This window comes from Stegastes partitus, unplaced genomic scaffold, assembly GCF_000690725.1.
Source record: "Stegastes partitus isolate 25-593 unplaced genomic scaffold, Stegastes_partitus-1.0.2 Scaffold951, whole genome shotgun sequence".
In the NCBI taxonomy this organism is placed as follows: domain Eukaryota; kingdom Metazoa; phylum Chordata; class Actinopteri; family Pomacentridae; genus Stegastes; species Stegastes partitus.
In genome coordinates this window covers 57,879-84,503 of record NW_007578682.1, presented here as the reverse complement: position 1 = coordinate 84,503, position 26,625 = coordinate 57,879, and the positions used below count along the sequence as shown (strand labels likewise).

The window sequence follows — 26,625 nt, the reverse complement described above, 5'->3', positions numbered from 1 at the left end:
AGGAGCCGGAGCCAAACGGTGGGATCAAACCGGGGACTTAGCATCACACAAAGCAACATAATCTTTGCATTTTGCACCCCCGGTACCACATCTGGAATGTCATAAATCAAGCAAACACTCTGCAAACGGGGATTATTCGTCCCGTTTTTGCTCTTTACTTGAGGAGTGCACACAAAGTCTGGCAAACACAGAAAGGAAAGACGCGCTGGAACATGACGAGGGAGGATTTTGTTCACGCTGGGAATCGGAGGTCAGGTCAGGTTGTGTAGATTAGTAATTAGTGTGATTGCTTTGTATTTTTAGTCTTGTTTTTTTCGCCGCTGACAAAAGCCCAGTGTCGTAAAGTCGTCCTCTCGGAGCAGCTGTCAGAGTCTGTTCAGAAACTTTCCCCGAACCCATTTCATTACCGTAATTATCTTGAACCTTGAACACAGCGGCTAAATGCAATTCTTTGACTGAAAGGGGGTCAAAAGAGGTTTCGAAGTCATTTGCATAATAACTCTTCTCAGTATTATTGCTGCCTGAAACTGGATCTGGATTTCTTTTTGATGCCGCGGCAGACGGAGGAGGCTGTTGCTCTCGGTTCTGTTTTCATTTGCAGCCCTTTTGATGCCGACGGCTCCTTTAGCCCCGTGAACCCCGAAAGGCGTGTTGTCTTTTTAACAGAATTACACCATTTATCAGAAGCAGAATATGTAAAAACAGAAAAAACTATCAGATACTCGACTCTTCGACGGTCATTTGTGGCAAACTTCACCAAATCCAAGCCTAAAATCACTTTAATCTGCATGTGGCAGAAAAAGGTTTGGCAAAAAATCCGCTTGTTGTGGCCACATTCAGTAAAAAACAAAAAGTTTTGCACCCCTTGACCAAACTATAAAGCCATTAGCGACTTAGCTGTGACCAACAGTTTGGTTGCAAAAATTCAGGGACTTTTAGGTTGAACTGCAGGATGTGTTTATACAGAACAGACAGAAGGAAAGTGTAGAAACTAAATAAATAAGTTGTCAAATATTGTGTCTAGTATGTGCAGTCACTGTTCTTTGCCAGTTTTGGTGACAGCTGTTGGAAAAATGTTGTTCATGTTGATTTCAGGTCTTTAATTTCTTTGTAAATAACTAATGGCAAAAATAAAAAAAATTATAATAAAAAAAATAGATATGGCATTATAACTTGCAGGGCGACTCAGTGGTTAGCATCGTTGCCTCGCAGCTAGAAGGTCGCCGGTTCGCATCCCGGTGAGGACACCCGGGATCTTTCTGCGTGGAGTCTCCATGTTCTCCCCGTGCAGCGTGGGTTCTCTCCGGGTTCTCCGGCTTCCTCCCACACAGCCCAAAAACATGTTGAGGTTAATTGGTGATTCTAAATTGTCCGTAGGTGTGAATGTGAGTGTGCTTGGTTGTCTGTCTCTAAGTGTAGCCCTGTGATAGACTGGTGACCTGTCCAGGTGAACCTGCCTTCACCCTGAGTCAGCTGGGATAGACTCCAGCCCCCCATGACCCTAGTGAGGATTAAGCGGTGTATAGATGATGGATGGATGGATTATAACTCGCACAAAAGATATTTAAGAGTTCTCACTACTTATAGTTTGTCTGTTTTCATAGAGGCGCACGACTCATGTTGTTGTGATAAAAGCAAACAACAGCTGTAAACTGCCTAAAGGGTCACGAATTTATTTTCATCAGTCTTTCTGTTGTTATAAAATATGGAATAAATCATTATCAACTCTGCAGTTTAGTAAATGTTGACTGCACTGACATTCACCACTTCATTCCATAACTTCAGTCAGTGCTAACGTTGATCCGCCTCCACAGAAGATCCAATTTTTTCAGTTTTATCTCCTTTTGATGACTAGTAGTGCATCTTTCTACTACATGCTAGTTTCATAACACAACAGCTGTGAAAGTTCTCTTTGATTTTAACTGTAATGTAGTTCTCCTTTTCTTTTTGCTGATAACATCCACCATGAGAAGAGCTCCACTACTCCGCTCGTGTCAAAGTTGTTTTTGGGGTTAAACCAGTAAACAGAACCGTCAGGAAACCACTTCATGTTCCGCTCGGAGGACATTTTCAGAGAGATGCTTTCCAAAGGTTTTATTCCCTTTCTTTCTTTTTTTGAGACTACCTGCTCACAATATAAAACCAGCCGAGTCCTGGACGTGTAAAACCTGGCAAAGCGTGTAATTGTTTTACTCCTCCAGCTGAGCGTTAGCAGCATGATAGTGTTGATAGGAGGAAGGCAAACAGGAAAACACTGTCTAGATAAACAAATTAAAAACCGGGGCATCCGTGCTGAAAGAAAACTCGGGAGAGGGAGAAAAAAGGAATGGAGACGACGGCGCTCCTTCCACCTCAGAGTCTAAACGCTTAACAAACGCCGAGGTGCTTATCGCCCAGATGCAACGCGTCCCCGGCGGTTCCTCCTCGTCCACGGTGCCGGCCGCCGCCGTGGCTCTGAGAATACTTGGAGGACGTGAAAGTTACACAAACAAAAAGACAATCAAATTACCGAGTAAAATGTATTATGTTCTTGTTTTGTGCAGGACCTCCGGGGAAGCGAGGAAGACGAGGCCGCAACGGAGAACCTGGTATGTGCATTTGTGTGCGTTTGGACCGGAGATCACAGCAGCTTCAATCCAGGAACAGTTTCAGGGAATAATTCAGCGAGACATCAGCAAATCACGCTGCACTTACAATCATGTAAAAGTACACTGTATATCTTTGGAGGCCAAAATAGGTTATAGATGTGTAATTTGTGGCCTCGGCGGTTTCGAGCCGGATTGTTTGAGCTCCGGTCGCCGTGGAAACGGTGGATTTTCACAGTAAAGCTGCCGCTTTGACAAGTGACGGCCAAAGTTGTCGGGCCCGATGACGTCCGTGTCTAAACTTTTAGACACCCCGCTCGAGTCCAGCTTTCGGCGTGTGTGTGTGTATATAACAACCCTTCCACAAACTTCAGCAACAAGTTGTCGTAACAGATTCAAGGATCTCAAATCTCCTCCCACGCAAACACTCCCCGCCGCTCTGACTCAGGGAAGTCGGCGGAAGCCCTCCGAGTGTCGAGGAAGAAGGACGCGGCGCCGGAAAAGCGTCGCCCCGCAAATTGAATTCTCAGCCAGAACATGCACTCCCGATGGCGGAGGCGATAATGGGCTCTGGAGTGGGGCGAGAGCAGCCGAGCGCGCAAACAAAAGTATTGCCCTTGTAGGAAAATAAATAAATAAATGAATAAATAGAAGGGAAAAAAAGCAAGATCCTGAGTTTGTTCAAAAAAAAAAAAAAGCCCCAACAAATCCAGACACTACCTGTATCAGCTGAGGTTTGCTGTGATGATCCTTTTGGAGTTTAGCATTTTTTTCCTGATTTAAGTGAGGGAAGATGAAAAAACGGTGAAATCAAACGACAGTCAGACAACGGTTCAATGTTCTGCTTGGCTGCAGATCTGAAACACGGCCAGGCTTTGTTTATGCAGCGCTCAACTTTCCAATAAACATCCAGCGTGCCAGCGTATTTCAAATGGCACCATTGTGCATAGACAATTTCACTTTTTTTTTTTTTCTCCTGTTCAGCCAATGTGGAGAATGTGAATAGCCTTCTCTTGACAAATCAATTGGAAACAAGCAAACAATCGTGCCCAGTCATGATGTCTGGGCTGCAGAGGTACAGTGGTCCACAATAGGGGGAAGAACTGGGATTAGGATTCTGTACAGGAGGCCAAATTACAGCACTAACTGGGATGAAGTGTATTGTCAAAAAAGCAGCTTTTAATCTACACTTATGTCGCTTTTAATCCTGCACATTAACAGTAATCTGGAATACACTCCCCCCCCCCTGTGCTGCATCATCCAAGCGTCAAACCCCGAGCAGGACAAAAAAGCTGAAAACATTACTTATACGACTGAAAAATTCAGCCCTTGATGGGCTCAGGCGGACCGAATTCTGCACCGTAAGCCTTCTGCAAATCCAATTTCCCCTCTCTTAAGTTCTCAACACTGGTGCATGTTGAAGGCAGGCATATTTAATTCATGATTCACTTTAACCAAAAGTAACTAAACCGCGGTGAGCTGCTCTCCCCCCACCACCACCACCACCACCTCCGCAAATTCATGCCGAGGTGTTTTGCAGTTTGCTCATCTACAAAGGCGGGGAGGGAAGGTCTCGCCCACACTTGGCTGCGACTGACAGAAAGGAAAGAGACACGGCGATGTTTACCTCGACGTTAAACATGAATGGGACGCTTCATTAGGATCTCCTGTTTGTTTGCCGCTAACGTATGGAAAGGGGAAAGTGTGGCACGACAGTTTAGGATGAAAAAAGGTTTTGTAGCCACGAGAAGCCACAGTCGCAAACTGTTCTAGCAGGTGGTCGAAGCTGGAAAGCGTCAGAAGTTTCCTCGCATATTTTCCCATGTGCGAATAATCAGGACTTGTTACTCAGGTACCTGCGCTGGGCAAAGGAGGGATTGATGCTCGGATTGAGCAGCTTAAGCAGTTTAAGCGTACAGTAGCAGATTTTCTTCATTAAAAACGAGTGACTTTCAGGCTTCGGCTGCAGCTGCTGTGTGACCTTTGTGTCGTTTTAAAAGCATGAAAACAGCTTTAATCATCATGTGAGGAACCAGTTTCTGCATAAGAATTGATGCTCGGGAGTCAGTTACACTGTAAAACAAATTTTAAAAAGTCTTTAAACTGTGTTTTTTTTACAATTTACTGTTATTTTACTAATATTAGCAGTGAGGTTTGAATTAAAGATAAGTCGTAAGATCACAGAAATAGGTATTAATTTACATATTAACTGTACAAAACACACAGACGACAAGTGTAAATAATGTACACATCATTCGTCTGTGCTTTTATAAATTCTGTTTTGTTCTTTTACCACTTTTGACTGTAAAATTACATGAAATAGCAAAAATATCCTCGTTGTACAGATATTATTTGATTGTTGTTTGATGTTTCAGATATCATGTTATTTGAAAGAATTACAGATAAGAACTAGTAAAAAACAGAAGAAATATTTTCTTTTACATATTAACCCTAAAAAAAGAAGAAAGGAACAGACTGAAACTGCAAATAATAGCCTAACAAAAAATTTTATTTTATTGAAAAAGATTTTTTTTTTATTGATGGTAATTGTTTGAACATAAAATATTTTAACTTTATTTAAATAATCTAAAATGCAGTTATTTACACATATTTGAGACATTGTTATTGTTATTATTATTATTATTATTATTGTTATTAGAAAAATATAGAAGTTGAGTTGGAAAAATGACAATTATGTAAACTCTAATTTTACAGATTTTTCCTGTTTTGTTAAATTAAAGAACTGGCAAAAAATAAATAAATTATTTTTAAAAAATAAAAATAAAACAGATGGTAATTGTTTCTTTTCCTATTTTTGACCATAAAATGTTTGCTTTATTTAAATAATCTAAAAATGTAGTTATTTTACAGATATTTGAGACATTGCAATAATAATAATAAAAATAATAATAATAATAATAATATCTAAGTTGAGTTAGAAAAATGGCAGACAATTACATTAACTTTAATTTTACAGATTTTTCCTGTTTTGTTAAATTACAGAACTAACAGACAGAATTTTGGTTAAAACTGCAAAAAGAAAAAAAAAAGTAATAAATCATTATTTTTATGACATTTGTCCTTATTCTCACCATTTTCTGGCACCTTTGCTGCCAGATTTCCACTGTTTTTATACGATTTTTCTTTTTCTTTTTTCTAAACCACGATGCATTATTTAACACGACGTCTCACGCTGTGTTTTGTAACGCTGTTTTTAATTTAACTTCGACCATCAAGAAGTCCTAACAGCCGTATCCCCTGAAACCTTTGAGGTGCCTGCTCTGGGCTTTGCAGGAAATTGTACCCTTTTATCACATTTTTCTTTGATTTTTTTTTTCCATAATTGCTGTTCGAAATACTTGTTCTGAGCCATTCGACACAGTGGGACACGTCAGAAAGAAACACACGGGGGAGCGGGTTTATTAAAACCTAAGTGGTCTACTGTAGCTCAACGATCCATAAAACAACGCGACAGAAATGCGGCCCGGCCAGCCTCCAGCACACGGCTCCTTAAACGCCCCAGCTGCAGGAGCGATTTGCAACCGGTCATGAAGAAGAACAGTTCAAGGACATAGGACTTGTAAAGACAAAAAAACCCCTCCTTCTTTTCAGGGTTAAAGCAGCTGGGTACCTTTTTAATAAGAACCTAAAGACCTGGAATGATTTGCGGGGTTCTGGGGGAGCCCTGAACTGCACTGGCACGGACTCCTTTGAGCGGCAGTAATTGGAGGGAAAAAGACGAGTGTCACCTCACAAAAACGTGGGGGGATTTTTTAACAAGCGCGCAACCCCTTGTAGCAGTGAAATCAGAGCCACTTAGCGACGTCGAATGCGATCGCCGGGCCTGGTGGCGCGGCTGCATGGAAAAGAGATTGTGCTGATGATTGTGTAGCACAGGTAGAAAGACGAGTGTCAGTGAACGTATCACGAACATCTCAAGTCGATTTTCTTACATGATGTCTCTCTCTTCTCTTTCAGGACCTCCTGTAAGTATCCCTGCCTCTTCATTCTTCTGCCATCCGAAGGTAAAAGCAACCCGACACATGTAGACACGAGACGAGTAGCTAGTACCCACAGAGATGATTTAACGCCAAGGACTGGCAGCAAAACCATGAAGTCATTTGACATTTTGGGAAACAGAGTCACTGGCTCCCTCCCTCGCTCGGAGTCGAGACGATCGATGAGCGCTCTCCGGTCTAAATTTACCTCCAGTCTTGTTATCACGGTGAGCTTGTCGAGAAGCCAGCGGGAGCTCCAGGGAGCAAAGAAACAGTCCTGCATGTGATCCTGAGCTCCAAAGCAGGCCAGCAAGTTTAAAAGGCTTGTTATGTTTGAAAAAAAAATCACCAAAGTTACATCATTTATTCCAGCTAGAAACTGTAAAAAAAAGATGTTTTCACCTTCTAAAATTCCATAAACGTCTCATTAACCAAATCTCAGCTTAAAATAGTGATAATAACCCAAATTCTACTTGTCTTATTCTTAAAAAATCTTAAAAATTAAACCCTTTGCAGCAAACTGATTCTGTAAAAATAGAAAAAATCTGTAATGTTTGATGCAACTGTGGTGTTATGGCTGACCCAGCTGTCACCAACAGTCACATGGTAAAAATTCAGAGACTTTTTCTTGCTTGAACTGCAGGCAGTGAGTAGTAAAAATATCTATAAAATGTGATTTAACCCTTTTTTCCCTTGTATTTTTTGTGGAATTCTGCTTTCTAACTGTGTACACTTGGAAAAATTGTTGATTCCGTGCTTTTTTAAATTTTTGTAAAACAAATAATCCAAGCAATTCATAATTAGTTTTCCTCCTTTTTTTAATGTTCAATGGCGTTATAGCAGCACCATAGAGCACAAAATCCATTTTTTAAAATTCTCTCTACTTCTAGCTGTGGTTGTGCAGAGTTTTTTATTTCAGCAAAGAAATGAGTAAAAATTTGTGATGCACGATATATCGGCGGCCACATCGGTATCGGCCGATATTAGTGTTTTTTCCGATATATCGGTATCGGTCCGATGAACAAATTTAGCCGATGTGAAAAACCGATGGTTGTCTAACATTAGTGCCTTCGTCTCTACGTTTGATATTGCTGCTATTATCCAGATGTTTTTACTTTGTGGTCCTGGACTTAAATATGTTTAAATATGCTTTACTTTTGTTGTTGTTGTTTTCACGTTCTCATAGTGCTTACTTATACTCATTTTTTTGGTGTGAACAAAAATTGAATATCGACATCGATAATATCGGTTATCGGCGTTATCAGAAATCTTAATATCGGTATCGGCCAGAAGTTTTAATATCGTGCATCACTAGTAAAAATGGGACGGGAGGAAAAAACACCCAGAAATTGTTTGGAGTTTAGAGAGTTACAACCATAAATTACTCCTCAAGTTTTACAGTAGAGACTAAACAAACCAAATATAACATGTAAATTCATGAGTTTTTCAGTCGAGTAGCTGTTTCACGTTGCCTTATGCTAAGCTATGCTAACCAGCTACTCTCTGCGACTTAAAAATGAGCTTTAACCATAAGAATGCAACTGATTTTCTTGGTCAATAGGTGCATTTTCCAAAATTCAAAAAGTTCAAACAACACCGCCCCCACCAGTTGCATTGTGACTATATTCTTAGAATTTCCTCTCACAGGGAGCCGTGTCCCTATCATCTGGCCGGTCTGCTCTGTAATATTCCTGCTACCAGCATCCGTCCCTGCCAGCTCCCTGAACCCGAGGAGATTATCTCACCTCATTACGCTGCTGGGTGATCACAGATTCACTCCTCTTAACAGATGGAAAACTTCAGAGTTTCCCCCCCGAAGATGAAGAGAAACGCATACATACATTTATAAGTGCCAGGGCTTGTGACAGTTTGCTTTATAACCGGGTCAAGCGGGCACTGTGTGTGTGTGCGTACATGTGCTCTGCTGAAAAAAAACAACAAAGAAAAAAACACTTTTACAGTCCAGAGGCAAGTATGATTGAATAGGTATAATAGCGTGTGCCGACTGAGCTGTAAAAGTCGTAAGTTAATCCTCTGAGCCTTCTCAGACACTCGCTCCTGGGGTTCTGGGACATAAGTAAGTGCAGGTGGTCTTGCTTTTTTTCAGGCCTCTCTCGCCAGGCCTTACATCTGACAAATAAAATCATACTGTGAGATGTCTCAAGAGCAGACAAAAAAAAAAAAAGTTCAGGAGGTGTCTCTGAAATGTTTGCGGAAGCTGGATTTACAGGTAGCCGGTCCTGTAAATCCAGCGCACATAAGAGCCTGACAGCTCTCTGATGAGGTCATTACAGGTAGCAGGAGGTGCTGGAAGTGCCTTAAGTTAGCGAAACAACAAGAAGTCTGCATGGATCCAACCAGCTGGCTGCTCCACTGGCTGCAATCTGACAGCGGCTCACCCGATGCTCACCGAAATCTGGTTCTGAAATTTAAAAAAAGAAAAAAAAATCCAGTGCCAGCTTCCTTTAAAGAAGAGTAAGTGATCTCATGTGGTTTCGGTATGCCCACCCAGGGGATGGTGGTGGGAGGAGGAGGAGGAGGAGGAGGAGGACGCACAACCCTATGAATATTCAGCAGCTCCCCACTGGAACTCCGGGAACACTGCGTAAATTGTACACAGCCGTCGGAGCCAAACAAACCCGAAACCGCTGCAGAAGTCATTACACGTATCCGCGACTTAATCGGCGCTGATGAACGGACGGGGGGACGTGCGGTCAGAAAGAGAATCCTCCATCGAAACTCGTCGGGGAGGGATCCTCGTCGCTCAAACGTGGAAAAGCGATTTGCCTTGTTTTGACTTCCCCGCTTTTTTCCTTCAATTTTTGCGTCACAGACTCGGATGTCGGAAAAACCTACAGATACAGGCGGAGGTGTGTGTTTGCCATCTCCGTATCTTCTGTTCTCATCTTCCCGCCACTCTCTGAGGGCGCTCCATGTCAAAACATCAACCCCAAGCACCCACCGCTGTGTGTGCACACCATTTAGCACCAATCAAGCATAAAACACCATCCCCGAGGCCGCACTCGAGTACCCACGAACACCACTGTTACTTTTTTAGAGCAGACTATATGCCACACTGAATTAGAATTACACAGAGAGAGAAACTGCTTTGGAAGTTCTGGTCAGAAGGAAAAAAGGGGAAATATTTGAAAATGATACAACGCTGGAAATACCAAACCCGCTTCGGCCCCGCTAAGCATGTCTTCTGCACCGCACCGGAGTCTCGGGCCAAGCCAGCTTCTCTGCAGCACGTGAAGGAGTTCGGTCGTGTTGAAGTAAATAAAGCCGGTTGCGTCTGGGTAGCCGCTTCATCAGCGGAGATTCCGGCGACGCGGGTTGAGGATGATCCGTCATGAATAATGCAGCGGCGGCGGTACATGGATTAGAGGCAGAGGAGCCCCTCAACCCTTCATCCTCCATCTGATATGCACCTCAGCTCCACACCTGTTAATAAAACATATTCCAGCTGGACTTTGATCACTTCTTGCCCTACAGAGGAGGAAGGGTGCCGGAGTATCCAAAGTGAACTCCAGCATGCTCGGGAGTTGTCTTCGTTTACGCTTTTCTTTTTTTTGCTATGTTGAGAAAAGCGCATAACATCCGAGGGGAGGGCAGGCCTTGGCGCTGCGAAGGGCCCCGCCGAGAGCCGAAAGTGGATCTATTTGACATGACAGCGTTTATTTGGGCTCATAAGGGCAGCGGTGCCTGAAGAAGCCTACTGGCACTGGATGTGACAACATTAAGAGTTTGACCTTTTAGATGTCAGCCCTGCGCTCACGCTGTGCCCATCAGCGGCGCTTGTTTGTCAGTAAATGACAATCGGCAGCACTCGGGCCAACCCTGAGGTTTACTCACCGGGATTTGAAGCAGTTAGTAGTGTACCTTGGCCGGCTGAGCGGGCGGAACACTCGCAGGGAAAACTGACTGTCACTAACTTAGCGTGGTTGAAGAATTAGCACAGAATGCTGAAGAGAAAGAAAAAAAAGAGGCTTGACAGCTTTGTGATTGAGAGGAATTTTCCTCCGGCTCGCTACATCAAATGATGAGAAATGTGGAGCAGCCAGTATGTGGTTCTAATCGAATGAACAGAAGAAGTAAAAGAACTACTTTTCCAACTGGAACATTGTCCGTTATTCAACATTTCATATCCACAACAAGAAGCCTGTGGGTCCGAAATTTGCTTAGAATTGCACAGGGAGAAATTTGGCTCGGATGGTTTTTGGCTTTTTATGCCTACAATTTACGTTGAAGCCCTTTAAATGTCTCCCTGCTCGGTAATGAGGAGACCCTCCCCGGCTGAGAATCTCCTCCGTGTTCCATTTGCATCTGTACTTACACAAACGCGCTCACATAACCAGTCGTACTATCACTTTCCTCAGTTCACAGAGTCCCCGCTCCCACAGGAACATCCAACGCATAACAACAAGCAGACACACACACACACACAAACACACACACACACACACATTAAAGTCATTTTATGCCGGCTAATTGTGATACACTGTGGATATGGGAACCAGATGCCATTCCCAAGTCAGTTTTCCAGTGTGGTTTTCCTATCCCTGCCTAACCTCTGCATCCAGATTCCCCCGACGAGCACCAGCCACTTGTGGTCATCTGCTGCTGCCCACTCTGCTCTGATTACTCACATCCCTGTCCTCCATTAGGTTCCCGCCTTGAAGAAAAGTTCCCCCGAGGCCCACGGTGACATGATTGAGTGTTCCCATGCAGAAGTAACAGATGGAGGTGCACATATAGATGTTTCCTCTCACCCTGTTGCAGGTTTATGCTGATTTCTACACGTGGGCTTCAGCGCTAATGACGCCCAGGATGAGCTTTTAGCTGCAAACGGCTAAATGTGCATTTTGCAGTTGCCTTTAACGCTACTTCCACTCTTGCATTGGTGCCTTTGATTGTGCATCCAGATGGGATGCTACAGAGCGCTAATGGGGAAATGTTGTGAGAGCACGGATGCTGCATTATTTTTCTTCCACGCTGCAGAAGAAAAACACCTCATTGCTTGTAGATACAGCAAAAGATCAGAGAAGAAAAGAAGAACAGTGACGTCCCTTGTGTAGGTTGTGTGTTTGGGAAGACAAAAACTGGTTCACCCCCAAGGATAACACATCTACTTACAAGCTGAGCAACGAGCGATTAGCTTCATATAGGGGAGACTAAACAAGTGGATGGCTCAACACGGGAATACCATCTCCTCAGGATAAGATTCATGTGTCTACCTTCACCTAAAGGATAAGGGGTACTCACATTTTGGACGGAAATACAGAAGGAAGCCATCTATGTTGAACTGGAACAGCCACCTCTAGAAAGACGAGACCACTTATCAGGTACTTATAATGCAGTCCTGGGATCCTTCCACACAAAGCTTCCCCACAATCCTGGCAGTTTGACATCCATTTGCACCATGTGAACTTGGGTTTGTTGGGTGGGACTCTCTAACAGTCAGTTAGAACTGACGAAACCTCTTACAAACTTCAAGAACCAAAAAGCGAAGTCGAGTTTCCTTCTACTGAAGCTGATTTGTAATCTTTGAAGGAAGAAAACTCAACATTGTGAGTAAACACTGGATTGCGTTCTTGCTGACAGATGAGAAGATTGATGCCACTTTCATGGATGTACGCTATGCTACAGCGACGATTTGTGGCGTCCCAACATAATAGCTGCTTATGTGCTGGATCGCTTCTTCTGTTTTCCTGCTGATTCAACAAGCAAGAACAGAACAGGAGATGCTAATTTAAGGACAAAAATGCTCATGTTCTGGACAGAAAATACAGAATCTGCGTTAAACTGGAACAGCGACCTCTAAAAAGACAAAACCGCTCATCAGTTACTTATGATGCAGTCCTGACATCCCTCCACACAAAGTCTCACCATCATTAACTGTGAATTTTTGACGGCTGTTTGCACCTCAAGACATGTGATCCATGGGTTTGTTGATGATTATACGTATGTGGGACTCTCTAGCAGTTTGTTAGAACCGACGAAACCTCTTGGATGCAAATGAAACGCCGTCAAGAACCAAAAAAGTCAAGTCCGCTTGCCTTCTGCTGAAACTGATTTGTAATCTTTGAAGTAAGAATCCAACATTGTGAATAAACAACGCTTTGTTTTCTTCTTGCTGACAGTGAGTTGAGAAGATTGATGCCACTTTCATGGATGTACGCTACGCTACAGTGACAATATGTGGCGTCCCAGCACAATCGCAGCTCGTGTGCTGCACCGTTTCTTCTGTTTTCCTACTGATTCAACAAGCAAGATGTAAACGTGTTAATTTGTGAGCTTTAGATGTGCTGGTATGCAGATTTAGTTTCCTTAGTCGAGAGCCAGGCCTGCTGTTTACTCCCACTTCCAGTCATATTGCTATAAGCAAAGCTAATTGGCTGCTGGCTGTAGTTACCGCACAGTGACATCGATCTTCTCCTGTAACTCACAGCAATGGAAGCAAATAAACAGATTTCCCCAAAATGTTGAATGATTCCTGTAAGTCCGCCTGGTTAAAGTGGATTCAGACTGCCGGGAGACTCGGCTGCGTTTCATTTCACCCTACGACAAACATGACGCATCACTTTACTGTGTGAAACGTGTCAGTCAGGGTTTAGTCCTTTCAAATGGTTTGCTTTGGCCCGATTCCCACTCGGTGGTGAGCGGCCCTCCTCACCTGCCCCCTCTTCACTTACTCATTCCCTGTCAACACTCGGTGCCTGGAGGATTGCTTTGCTTTGCTTCCTGTGTACACACATGTTTATTAATATTGTGTAGCTGTGCGAGAGACTCGTACGCCCGTAAAGAAGAGGTTGTAAAAGCGGTAGTTGTTGGCCCGCGCTCTCAGAGATGCCAGTGCTCCAGGGTGAGATGATTGGATCCATGTGGCCGGCAGTTCGGGCTTCGCAAACGGCTGCCAGCCCAGTTGGCTCCACTTCTGCGAGGAGGATATGAGCTCCGTTTGATGGATTGAGTTTTCTGGACCTCGATAAGTTTAACAGGTCACCGTGATGAAAACTAATACGCCGGAGTCCAGACAGAGGTTACATGCAGATCCTGACTTTTTTTCGTGCATCTTGTTGGATCGCGCGGATCGCTTCACAAGATCGTACGAGCGGCTCGAAGCCAAACCCGCGAGAATTATTTCGCTCATGTCAACAACAGCTAAAGCGATGGACGCGAGCCAGACCCTCGCCTTGTGTTGCTCAGTCAGGCGAGCACTGTCAGGCTTTCATCCATCATGTTTTGGCTAAATTATAGGAGAGTAAGAATGTGAAGAATGGATATTCAGTGTCTTGACTTCCATGGGAGAGTATTTGAAATTAGGCTAAGAGGGGAAAAAAAAGAGGTGTTTTTCACATTGTGCGTTGGTGTGTGCGGTTCCTCGATATTCGTAGTGACTGACAGGTTAAACTACTTCTGTTTATTGAATGCAGGCCTGTGTTAAAGGAATTATACTGCAAAATAACAATGTGAAAACTTGTTAATTTTACTTTTTTTCATGGATATACACACAAAAAAGTACAGATATTAAAGATATGGGACTAAGGTTACACACATAATGCACTTACTGAACCAATCCCATTGGCTATAACAACAAGTTAAGCTAAATTCAAGGAGTTTTCTATTCCTTTTTCATATTTTTTTAATCAAATCAAACATCTGTGAATGAGTTCTTTGGCATAAAAAAATGAAACTAAAGAAATCTGGTTGCCTGATGAATTAGAGATCAATAAATCTGTGTGAAAGCGACACCAATGAGCCATTAAAAACCATTCATTGTGTCATTAAAATGGCACTGGGTGGGATGTATTGGGCAGCAAGTGAACAGTGAGCTCTTAAAGTTGAGAAGTTGGAAATAGTAAAAAATGTGGAGCAGGAGGATCTGATAAGCGACGAATTGCCATGTCGACGTGACTGGGTCTCCAAAACAGCAGGACTTGTTGGTATGAAGTGGTTCTGGGAAGGACTACTGGTGAACTGGTGGGCGCCCAAGCATCACTGATATTCATGGAGATTGAAGGTTGCCCAACAATTCCTTCAACCTTTACTCCTGGCTGGAATAAAAGTGTCCACACTGACTTCTATCCATCGACAAAGCACCTACAATGGGTGCCTGAGAACTGGGCCGTGGACGCAATGGAAGATGATGAATCGCATTTTCTTTGACATCATGTGGACGGCTGGGTGTGTTGACTTGGGGATGAAATGGCAGCATTATGGGGAAAATGGAGGCCGTGTGATGCTGTGGGAAATGTTCTGCTGGAGAAACGTTGGATCTTGGCATCCATGTGGTGCACCCCATCAGGGCAACGGTATTCCCTGATAGCAGCGGTCTCTTCCAGCAGGAAAGATTTAAAGAACATGACCTCCAAGTGCTGACTTTCAAATCTCAATCATCTTGGAAAACAAGTCCACGGAGGTCCCACCTCACAATTTACAGGACTTAAAGGATCTCCAAGCCCACTGCTGCTTCGGTGGCACAAGGAGGAACAAAACAAGATCTGGAAGGTGGTTTTCATGTTGACGCATTTATACAAACAAACACTTCTGTGCAGTTCTGTTCGGCTGAAATCGGACCAGCATGCAGCAGAGCAATCTTCTTGTGCAACATATTCCTAGAAATCAGCAATGAAGGATGAACATAATACACCTCGGTGCCAGGATCAGTTTATTGAACATCACTGGGTCTTTCCTTGTAATGTGAAGTGAAGTCAGTTACATCGTGAGATTTGAATGACAACGTTCTCCATGTTGCTTGTGGGTTTGGCCCCGGTTCGCTTTTGCCTTTTTATATTTCCCTGCAGACCTTCCCATGTTTCTCCCCCGCTCTGTTTTAAAGGTGGCAGAGGTTTTCTCATTCGGGCCTTTGCAGGAGACAGTGGTCACGGTTTGGCTTCGAATGAGAAGCTACACATGCGTCTGGATAGAGGGGAAAAAAAAAAAAAAAAGCTTTATCCTGATCCAGTGGTCCACCATAAAGTCGACAATATCATGCACACAGGATGTTCTGTTACAAATCATCTCACGATGGAAGTTTGACAGAAGTTTGCCCAGCATTAAACAGCAGAAGATGTGAGGCTTACCATCAATGTGATATGTGTCGTTTCCAATAAGGGGATATAGAGCTTCAGCTTTAGGGCAGCTGCCTTCTCCTCATCAGCTCACATATGAAGGACATATTTGGGACTTCTAAGTCACTTATGGGACTAATGTTTTAAGAGGTTCTCGATGAAATAATTCTTCCAAATCCTACAGTAAGAGTAAAAAACGGTCCCCCAAATTCATAACCAAACCCAAAATGCAATGAAGACAATATATTTAGTTGTCACAGAAATCTGGCAAAGCAGTCTTTTTTTAAAAATGGGCTTATTCAGGCTCGAAGTTGATAAATGTGAGGGTTACTCTAAACCAGCCAACATGTTGTATCTTGTTTGTTTGAACCTCTGAAAGCCGAAGTCCGCACACGGATGTCGAAGCATGTTTTCTTTTTTAAAAACTGACAAAATTGAACCGTCTGTCAGAAGCAGAAACTGTAAAAACTGAGAGAATTGTCAGATTTTTCAGCTTGTCAGTAGTTCTTGAACTCAATGTGTGTGACGTGTAGTTCTAGCTGGAACCAAATCGAATCGAATTTCTTCAAAATCACTTTCTCTTTCCTATCTTTTTTAAATATTCACCAAAAAATACATTAATTTGCTCTCACCAGATTTGGGAAAACTTAAAATTCTGCACTTTTTGGTGCAACTGTGACGAGACAAGTATGGAAACCAATTAAAAATGTAGAGCCACCATATTTGCTTTTTGCTTTTTTAAAAAAAATGTGCATGTTGATTCCATCTTTTCTGTTGTTTGTTGCGCAAGAGAAGTTCCCTCTACTTCTAGCCATAGTCACGCTGTTCCCATAGAGGTCTTTAAACTGTACTTCAAAATGAGCTAACAATGAGTAAAAACGTTACAAACTGCTTGGAGCTCAGAGGCTTAATCTCCACAAACTAAAAGGGGAGAACATGAGCTGTTTCTCAGACATTTCTGAGGCATGCATGCAATCATTAAAGAATCCAGCACGTATGAAAGGCGTCGAAGGCGCTGAGAGGGTTAAACGTGTTCGACAAACTCACTTGCAAACGCTCAGCAAGCAAGTTTGATCAAACAGAAGCAGCCTGATGAGCCGTGGAGCACCTGCTGGAGGGTCCGCTGCTGAAAAAGAGAGAGCCAGAGCAGAAGCAGTAAAAAGATGTGAAAAGCAGGTGCTGATTAGTAACCTTCCTCTGGGCGAAGAGAAACCACAAAGCTGCAGAGACGCTTTGACAAATAGACACCCGCTGCAGTCCTACTGTAGTCCGGTCCACTCCTTTGAAATGGTCTTCGTAAGTGAGCTGTTTAATAATCTCTATAAAAGACCCTTACTGTACTCGCTGAAACCTTTTGGCAGAGCTCCAGTGGGTGTTGTCTCTCCAAGTGATGTGCAAATGATGGGCCGTATAATGAGCAGGTGCACACGGTGCTGCCGAATCATTTCCACATGCTTTATGACCAGATGGGAGAGTGCAATGAACAAAGTGTTTGGCTAAGTTACGCTTTAGGTGTGTCAAAAGTAGCATTCCACTTCCACGTACAGGGCTACCAGCTGAGTGTTGTTACCGGCTGTCTGTTATGTGATGGACAGAGTTTGAGTTGTGACTAGCAAAAAATTCTGACTAAAAATGAGGCTTAAGTGGTTGATCTGTAGAATCAGGAACGACTGGAGCTACTGGTTTGGGATAAAAACACTGAACAAAACTATAAATGCACTCAAAGAAAAAGTAAAAAAATTTCAATTCTAATGTTTGTACAGAGTTAACAAGAAGTTTTTAAGCAAATTCTCAACCAGCGAGTTAATCCAGACTCCAATGTTCAGATAAACGGACACGATTAGTGACGATAAAAGGCCTTAAAATGCAGCTTTTTTTGGAAAGACATGATGCCACAGATGATGGATGCTGGCACGTCAGCAACTGAGTACTTGGATGTCCACAACTCCACCATTCGTCTTCCAAGAAATCCCTTCAGAATGGCTTTAAAGTGTCGCACAACGTGATCCCGTCTCCCGAAATGTCCACCAACTTCACCGAGTCCTTCGGCAAGAGTTGGACAACAATCTCAAATCAGCATCGACGACCTCATTGCCTCTCTTACCCCTTATCCACCAAACCGGTTCCAGTGCTAGTTCCGTGCTAGTGCCTGACTTAGCACCAGTTCTTTGTGTTTCCACCGTCTAAGCACCAGGTCCAGGTTCTCAAAACTGGTGCTTAGCAAGCACCAAGTACGTCAGGGGCTGGGCGCGGGGTTATCGTGACCACCGATGAATGAATGGGACACACGAGCGGTGATTTGTGCTCCAGCCTGCTATGTGGGGCGTTCGGGGAACATCGTAATTGTAGAGTCTATCAATAAGGAAATGTTCAGCCGGTCATATGTTTTGCCTGTGACAAGGTAAGAAGTGTGAACAAATGAGAAAGTTGGTAAAAAAAAGTCAGTCTGGAGTCCTGTGTGGTGCGAGTGTTGTTCGGTAAACGGCTACGTATGCAGTGACGTATGGCGTGGCTCTAACTTGGCTCCTTGCTGATGGAAAAACAACCAATTCTTGGACTGGAACCAGCTAAGCACTGGTCCTAGCACTAGCATGGAACTAGCACCTGGTGCTTCTTGGTGGAAAAGGGGTATCTGAGTTGCAGATGTCAGACTTGTGCTTTCTGACTCTCAGTTTACCCAATGTCGCCAATATACTTGGTTGCTTCATGATGCCTATGATGTTAAACCGGTTTGCTAAGTGCTGGAAAACAGTTGAAACTGTAAGTAGAAGAGTGAATGTGTGATGGTCTAATGAAACAGAACGACTTTTAAAGACCCCCTCCAGTAAAAATCAAGCTTTAGTCTCGTTTCCATACAGTGCTTTTTTTTTTTTTTTTATACAAGTGTAGTCGAAGATACATCATAAAGGAAACAAGAACTCCATGACTGAGGATTTCCATCGTGCACAGTTTCGGATTCAACAACAGGGTTTCATATGTCACAAACCAAATGGACCAATCAGGTTTTGACTTTCTGAATCATAATTTTTCTCCAAAAATTGATTTCCATTGGTTAAATTAGTCCAACATTGCAACTTGTTTCTAATCCATAAATCATAAATCACATATTTTCGTGGTAAAAACCTTCTAAATTCGTTCGAGTTGTTCTAAACACCTTCTGCCGGATTCCTACCAACACATTTATTCCCTCACAAACAAATCATAGACCGGCTTTTTCGCCCTCTCACCAAAGTTCAACCTGAATTTGATGAAGTTTCATTACTTCGCTGCACTTATCAGGAAACAATCTGGATTTATTGTAATGCCACATCATATAATGCAGAGTTTTCATTTCTTTTACTAACACGCCGGTGCCCAGGCGTTCGGCCTTGTAATTTTCGGTGCCAAATGCATTCTTCGGTGCCAAACATAATACCTTAACCAGGCTCGTGTAAAAAAGCTGCAGTATGTGCCTGTCGATAGCCTCCTATTATCCAAAAGGCAATTTCCCCTCACAACAAAAGGCTGATTTGCTTTAGCTGCCTTCCATTTTGAGGAACACGCTGGAAAACTTATTCCGCTCCCCTGGAACGCCTCGGCATCGTTATAAATGTAAAAGTCACATTTGATTCCAATGCCTGTGTTGTTCCACCCGGGGGAACCGCATTCGGAAACGCCGTTTTCATAATAGCGCATTTTGTGTTTACAAGTGTGCTGTGGCTCTTTTGTGCGGCCGGTCAAGTGAGCAGCGGGACCACCTCCCTGGACGTGTGCGCATTAATATTGCATCCAGTTTCCTCGTGTTCGAATAAAAACGACGCGCCGCCGTGCAGGTTCACAACCTCGCGAGCAAGGAAACTCAGCCGCACATAAAGCTGCAGATAGTTAACCAAGCACCAAAAATAACGTCCAGAGGCAGCGAGCAGGCAGAAAGCTGGCTCAGTGTGGTACAAGTGCTGAACCACCTCTGCTGGAAGCCGGTCGGTGTCTACAAGCTGCTGTTTCAGGTCCAGAGACCGAAAGGAGCAGCTGGGTCCAAACAGCTCGCAGCGTCGCCCATCGGTGGATTAGCGTCCGTCTGCTTTTCTTTGGAAGCAAAGCGTCGGCTCTAGCCTGGAGAAACAACCCCTGCATGGCTTTTAGTATCACTTGATTGATGACAGCTGAACATACAAGGCTTCTTTGTGCACTGTAAAAAAAAATATATATATGTTTTTGAGCAAATTTTAACTCCTTCAATTTATTGTCATTTTACAGATTTTCCATGTTAATAACTAGTAAAAATGCACACACAAAAATTTATTCCTATAACAGCAAGTCAAAACCATAATGTTCACTCAAAAATCTGTATTTTTATAAACAATAATTCAATGTTCTACAAGTAAAATGACAGGAAAAAAAGGTGGTAATTTACTTCATAACCCTAAGAAAGCAGGATTAAGGACTTAAAAATATATTTAAAAAATTATTGGTGGTTGCTACTATTATTAATACTAGTATTATTATTATAATTTTTTTCCTGCTTTTTTTTTGATAATAATAATAATAAACAAAAGCCAGGACTCAAAACTACTGTCCACATCAAAAAAAAAAGATTTTTTCTTACAAACGATCATTCATTATTTTGTGGCTGTAAAATGACACGATTTTTATTTATTTATTTATTTTTTACTGTATTTAAATTAGCAAAAATTCCAATATTTTACAGATTAATTAGTGGGGTTTTTAAAAAAACAAAAAACAAAAAACATGTATTAATGACCTAAAAATGGTGAATAATTTTCTGTAACTAGTATTTTATTTATTTATTTGTACAGATTTTTCTGTTATGTTAAATTATGGACAACTATTAAAATCACAGGGGAAAAAAAAACAGAAATTTACATTTTATTCCTTAAAACACTGTATAAAACTCTGTATAAAAAAATCTCTATTTACAAATGGTAATTCGTTTTTTCAACAACATTTGATAGTAATATTAAACAATTTCACCCTGTTTATATGAGCAAAAAAAAATTACATATTTACAGATATTTGCTGTTTGGGGAAAAATAAATTATATATTTATATATATATATATATATATATATATAATATTCATTAAGGACTGAAATTGAAAAAAACAACAAAAAAACTATAGTTTTAAAGAATTTTCCTGGTTAAATTATACACTTTTACAGACTACTAAAATCACAAAAAAAAGTTTTAATTTACAAAAGAAAAAAACAAATGTTCAAGTCTTAATTTTTTACTAAAAAAAAAAATTATATATATATACGTGACTGTAAATTTACAGCTTTTTTTCCTTCTTAGATATTTTCCATTATTTTTACACTTTGTCCAGTTGTTGAACATTTACTTTTTCCCTTGCTGCCAGATTTTTTTTTCTTTACTGTAATTACAGAACATCCAGGCCTGTGCTCAGTGACCAGAGAACAGCAGATATCTCTAAACACAGGTTAAATTGACTCCGTTTACTTTCTCCAGGAGCTCAGATCACCGACACTGAACTAATAGCCGTCTTTCCAAAGCTAACTGTTTTTTCCCAAACGTCCCACGTCGGCGTGAGGACGATCCCAACGTCCTGGGCTTCGAGCTGAATCTTACAAATAGCGTTCTTGAACCGGTCGTCCGGATGCACACCTCCATCTTTTCCCGAGGCCACCCAGGAGCCGCTGACTGACAGACGCTGGATGCGAAGCTGCCTCGCAAAAAAACTGAGCGAGAGGAAAAAAAAAAGAAGTGTTCCTCTTGTTCAGGGCACATTTTCACCGAGCGCTTGCCAATGCTTAGTTAGAGATCGCTGGATTTGATCCTCTGAGTAAACACGGACTTGATTTGGGCCTGTTTTATGTTTTAATTGTATGTTTGTACAAGCCGTGCTGTCTGCAGTGCATAAGGCAGCGTTTCCCAGCCTGTGACAGGGGATCTTAATCAAATACCGAGAGAGATGTCAAAAAGCACACAAAGCCAGTGTTTCTGCTGATCTTTGGGTTGCGTCGCCGTGTTTAGCCGCTGTGTTTGTTTCCCGGCCGGCGTGATCGGTCGCCCTGGTGTTTAACAGCTCGTCACACGTCCAGGACAGCTCATGATTGTCTCCAGAATCACTCCAAATGCACCGACGTGGACCTCAGTTTGTCATTTTTCTGCCTATTTATGTTGTAAATGTTTGAACAATCCCCTTTTTCCTCTCTCCACAGGGCCCTCCAGGTCCAAAGGGGGAAAAGGTGAGTAATCGTCGGCTTTGATATTTCACTGGTGCTTTTCTGACTTTTGGTGCAAAGAAACGTTTCGACAGTCGGAGACGTGTCGGCACTTATTCGCTTTCTTGTCGCGAGTGTTTAAAGGATTGATAGCGACCCCGTGTCTGTGTTCAGAGCCAGCAGCTGTTAGCTTAGCATCAACACTGAAGCAGCTTCTGGAAAACAATTTAACAGATTATTTCAACAATTTACTATTGTTTCTACAGATTTTTACTGTTATGTTAAATTACAGACAATAACAAGTAAAATCACAGAAAAAAAATTAAGTTAATTTACATGCTGACTGTATAAACAAACAGACCAAATCTGTAAATAAACATCAGTAATTAAATAAACTTCAATTTGGTCTTTTATAGCATATCACCATAAAATCAGACTCTTTTACTGTATTTAAATCAGCAAAAAAAATCAATGTTTTACAGATATTTGCCATTCATTTAAAAAAAAAAAAATCGGAATGTTAAGGACTGAAAAATGGTAAATTATTATGTAACTGTTGCTTTATAGATTTATTTTGTTTTGTTAAATCACAGATAATATCTGCTAAAGTAACAGAAATAAATATTTTATATATATCTGTAATTTTAGAAATGGTAACTGTTTTTTTACAGTGTGTGACTGAAATTACACAATTTTTTTATATTTAAATCAGCTAAAAACTAGTTATTTTACTTAGATTTGCTGTTATTTGAAAGAAAAAAATATGTATTTTAAAGATAAAGATTTAAGTATTATTTTATTGACTTTGCATGTTTTGATGATCTGTTACCACAGATAATATGTAGTAAAGGCACAGAAAAAGGAAAATAGTGTTAATTTACATGTAGACAGTTAAAAAAAAGAATGTTATATGTATATATAATAAAAAATATATAGTCATATTAAAAATCTAAATTATTATTACTTTACAAATATTTGATGTTATTTGAAAGAAAAAAAATATGTATTTTAAATTACTTTTCATGTGTTGTTTTACAGATTTTGCCTGCTCTGTTGACTGTAAAAATAGTAACAATAAAATTTTTCATTTCAAATAACTGTATTTATCCTCTAGAAGCAATTAAAGAGCTCACTGAATATTTAAAATAAAGACATCAAAAAAAATAAATAAAAACAATTAAATAAAATTAAATAAATAAACAATAAACCACATCATAAATATTACACTGGCAGGAAGTATTTACAGCGTGTGACTGTAAAATGACTTCGTCTCACTAAACTTGTGCTACTGGACCTCTTCCAGTCTCAGTGCTAAGCTAACTGGTTGCTGCTGCTAGCTTCAGATTCATCCCTCAGACATCAGAGTGATTTAATATTCAGCCTGTTTTACATATTTGCAGGTCAGGCACATAGAAGTCTTTGTTTTGGCTCGTTTGTCCACCACGAGCACCGTTTGGCTGCCGCTGCCTTCATTTGCATTCGACTCATCCCGACGTTAAGTCTTGGACTCTTGATATTAAAATTATTTCTGCCTTCAAAAACTCCACAGCTCAGAACGTTAAAGACCAAACGGCGGCGCTGAACTGAAGCCCTTAAATGCCTCGCTGAGCATTCCTCCATAAAACAGCGGCGGAGCATGCAAAGCAGACCACACTGTCTCTTTATACGTCTGCAGGACTCTGGACAGAATGTGTGGCTGGAATCACACTGAAGCCGATAAAGGCCCCGATTCACTTTGTATGGAAACAGGTTGCTGCTGGGAGACTTTAAAGTGCAAATATCTGAAGTCCAGCGGAGGGAGACTTTTACAGGCCTTCTATGAATGAATTAAGTATTTATGCATGTTTGGTGTGAAAGGAGCAGCAGCTGGAGGATGACTGAGCCGGACAGAACCAGACATGAAGTGGAAAAGCATCAGAGAGAGACCGGACCAGAGATAAAGTCTCAGAAACAGGAACATCTGAGTGTGGAAACTGGACGTTCCTCATGATGTTAGTTTATTGTGCACCGTAAAAAATGAACAATTAGTTGTTGTTTCATGGATTTTCTGTGTTAATAATGAGAAAAATCACAGAAAACAGCTAAAAACTAAAAACTGAATTAAATGTTGTGAAAAGTGTTGTTTTATAGATTTAATATGTTTTGTTAAATTACATAGAACAACTAAACTAAGAGAAAAGAGAATTAATTTATGATTTTTACATGTTGACTTTTTAAGTGTGTAAAATAAAGATATTTTTAGTGTATTTAAATCAACAAAAATATGATTATTTTTCAGATATTTGGCATTGTTTGACAGAAAAAATATTTATAATAATGACTTTAAAATAGCAAATAATTAACTTTTATTTTACTGATTTTCCTGTTTTGTTAAATTACAAATTATAGCTATTTAAATGACAGGAAAAAAATATAAATTTACATGTTACTACTAAAAAAACAAACAAAAAAACAAACAAGCTATATCTGTTAATAATGTAAAACAAACACATTAAATGTACAAATAGTAATGCCTTTTTTTTTTTTTACAACATTTGACTAATAAAATAACAGATAAAACGTTTAATACATTTTAATTAACCATAACTCCCAAAAAAACTGCTTAAAGGACTGAACAATAAAAATATATTTTTTATTGCTGTTTTATAGATTTTACTTATTTTGTTAAATTACAGAAAATTACTAAAATCACAGACAAAAGTATAAATTTCTTAATTTACATATTTACTTTTTAAAATTAAAATAAAAAATAAAAAACAAGCAAAAACTCCATTAATCTAGTCGCATAAAAAAATCTGTATTTTTATTAATTGTAATTCCCTTTTTTTCACATTTCACTGTAAAATGATTTTTTCAAAAATGAAATTAAAATGTAGTTATTTCAAAGAAGTATTTTGTGTATAAAGGGTTAAAAAATGTTCAACTTTAACTGTTATTTTCTAGATTTTCCGTATTGTTAAAGTACAGATGACATTCAGTAAAATAACAAAGAAACGTATAAATGTTCACTATTGTTGTCACGAACCAACAGTTGGTTATTTTTCTTACATTGTGCCTCTAAAACCAGAAAAATAACTTCTGATCAGACGCGTGTTCTGACGTGAAGCGCTTCATCTGCAGGTTGAATGAAACCAAAACCAAAACCGTTCTTCCCACCCAGGACGAATCAGTGTGGACATTCAACTGTTTTCCCATCAAAGTGTTGGTTTCTGGAACGGACGTTGGACGAAAAATGAGAAAAAATTGGTGACGCTGTTTTACGTGAAGCTGTTCGGGCGTCATGCGGCTCTTTTCCTGAGATGAGCCACTTTACGGCTACATTCGTTTACATTCAGTCTTCCTTCGCTTGCGTTAAACAAAAGTTCGCCTTGTCTCCGGGTTCTAATGCGATAAACCGGCAGCGTTTCGCCGCGCAGGTCGATTGGAAACCAAATGTTTTCTCCGTCAGGATTTGCGCTCTACCCCCCAAAAGAAAGCAGGAGGCAGGAAGCCAAACATCTCTGGGGCATAAAATCCGGCCTGGCAGCGGGAGTTTGCCCTCCCCTCACCAAACCCACCAAACCTCACACCACCGCCGCTGCTGCTCGTTTTCTTCTTCTTCTTCTCTCTTTCAATTCATGTCAGCCCGTGTTATCATAAGTGATTTTACTACCCGACCGCATTGAATAAATAGCCTGTGTTGTTTATCAATGTGTTCTGGATTACAGCGACCCGGGTGTGAGTCTGGTTATTAGTGTGTGTCTGACCCTTGGATTCTTCTTTCTCTTCTTGCAGGGGGATCAAGGCGACCAGGGACCACGGGTATGTGGTTTGACTCCTTGTGATTAGCAGATGAATGTGACTGTGTGTGTCTCCCCCCCAGCTGAATTGTGGGCGAATAAAGGTTTGGGATGCATGAGATTCCTGGGATAGCGTTCCTCCACCATCCAGCCAAACACAACAAGCAAAAACGCCGCGCTGCTTATTTCGAGATACTTCGGGTGGACTTTTTCGAAACCCCTTCCCCCCTCTACCGAAGAGCTCTGCTCAATCTCAGCAACAATCAGAAGGCGACTCCGTCTCCGTAATTACACGTGATTCACTCCGACGTGACATATTCAGAACTTTAATCATTTCCAGCTCCGCAAGTTTGACATTTATATAAAAGTGCAGCTCCTAAATGATGATAATGCGAGTGCTTTTCCACGCTCGGCAGACTCTGAAATGAATTACTCCGTCCCCCCGCTTAGCAGTTAGCTCTCATTTCGCTGGAATAATGGTTAAAAAATGAGCCGTCTTTGAGAAGCAGACGGCGCAGGTTTGTTTAAAGTAGATTGCATTAAGCGTGCGCGCTCGCTTCCTCCGCTGTTGTTCATCAAGGCGGGACTGTGAGGCTTTTAAATGGCTGCGATTGATTTCGTCGAGGCCCGAGAACACGTCGAGGTTCCGTCTCGTCGTGAAAAAGAAACGCCGTCGATCTCCCGAGAGAGGATCCGATCGGGGTTAAGTGCCGCCGCCCACCCACGCTTTAGCAGCTCGACAGTTCGTTTCGTCGGCTCGAGCTGTGAGCGTCGGGTTTCTTTAATGTTGAAAGTCAATACAAGGGACCCTTTAGTCTGTGGAATTTGATTAGTGGCCTCGAAGTGTAACGTTAAATTACAAACCAGGGATTTTAATCCACAATAAAAAAAAATCTGTATTTTTTATAAATGGTAATTTGTTCTTTTTCTGACGAGAAAATTACAATATTTTTTACTCTGTTTAAATTAGCAAAAATATTATTTTGCCATTTTTAAACATAAAAATC

At 41.2% G+C, this 26,625-nt stretch overlaps 1 protein-coding gene across 1 annotated transcript in view; it reads left to right on the top strand.

Moving 5' to 3' along the window:
- Positions 1-26,625, top strand: part of col25a1 (collagen type XXV alpha 1 chain) — a 184,245-nt gene that overhangs the window by 101,242 nt on the left and 56,378 nt on the right. The window contains exons 3-6 of the mRNA XM_008294251.1: positions 2,544-2,588; positions 6,564-6,571; positions 21,837-21,863; positions 25,614-25,640. Coding sequence (XP_008292473.1) covers positions 2,544-2,588; positions 6,564-6,571; positions 21,837-21,863; positions 25,614-25,640 — 107 coding nt within the window. The remainder of the gene's footprint in view (positions 1-2,543; positions 2,589-6,563; positions 6,572-21,836; positions 21,864-25,613; positions 25,641-26,625) is intronic.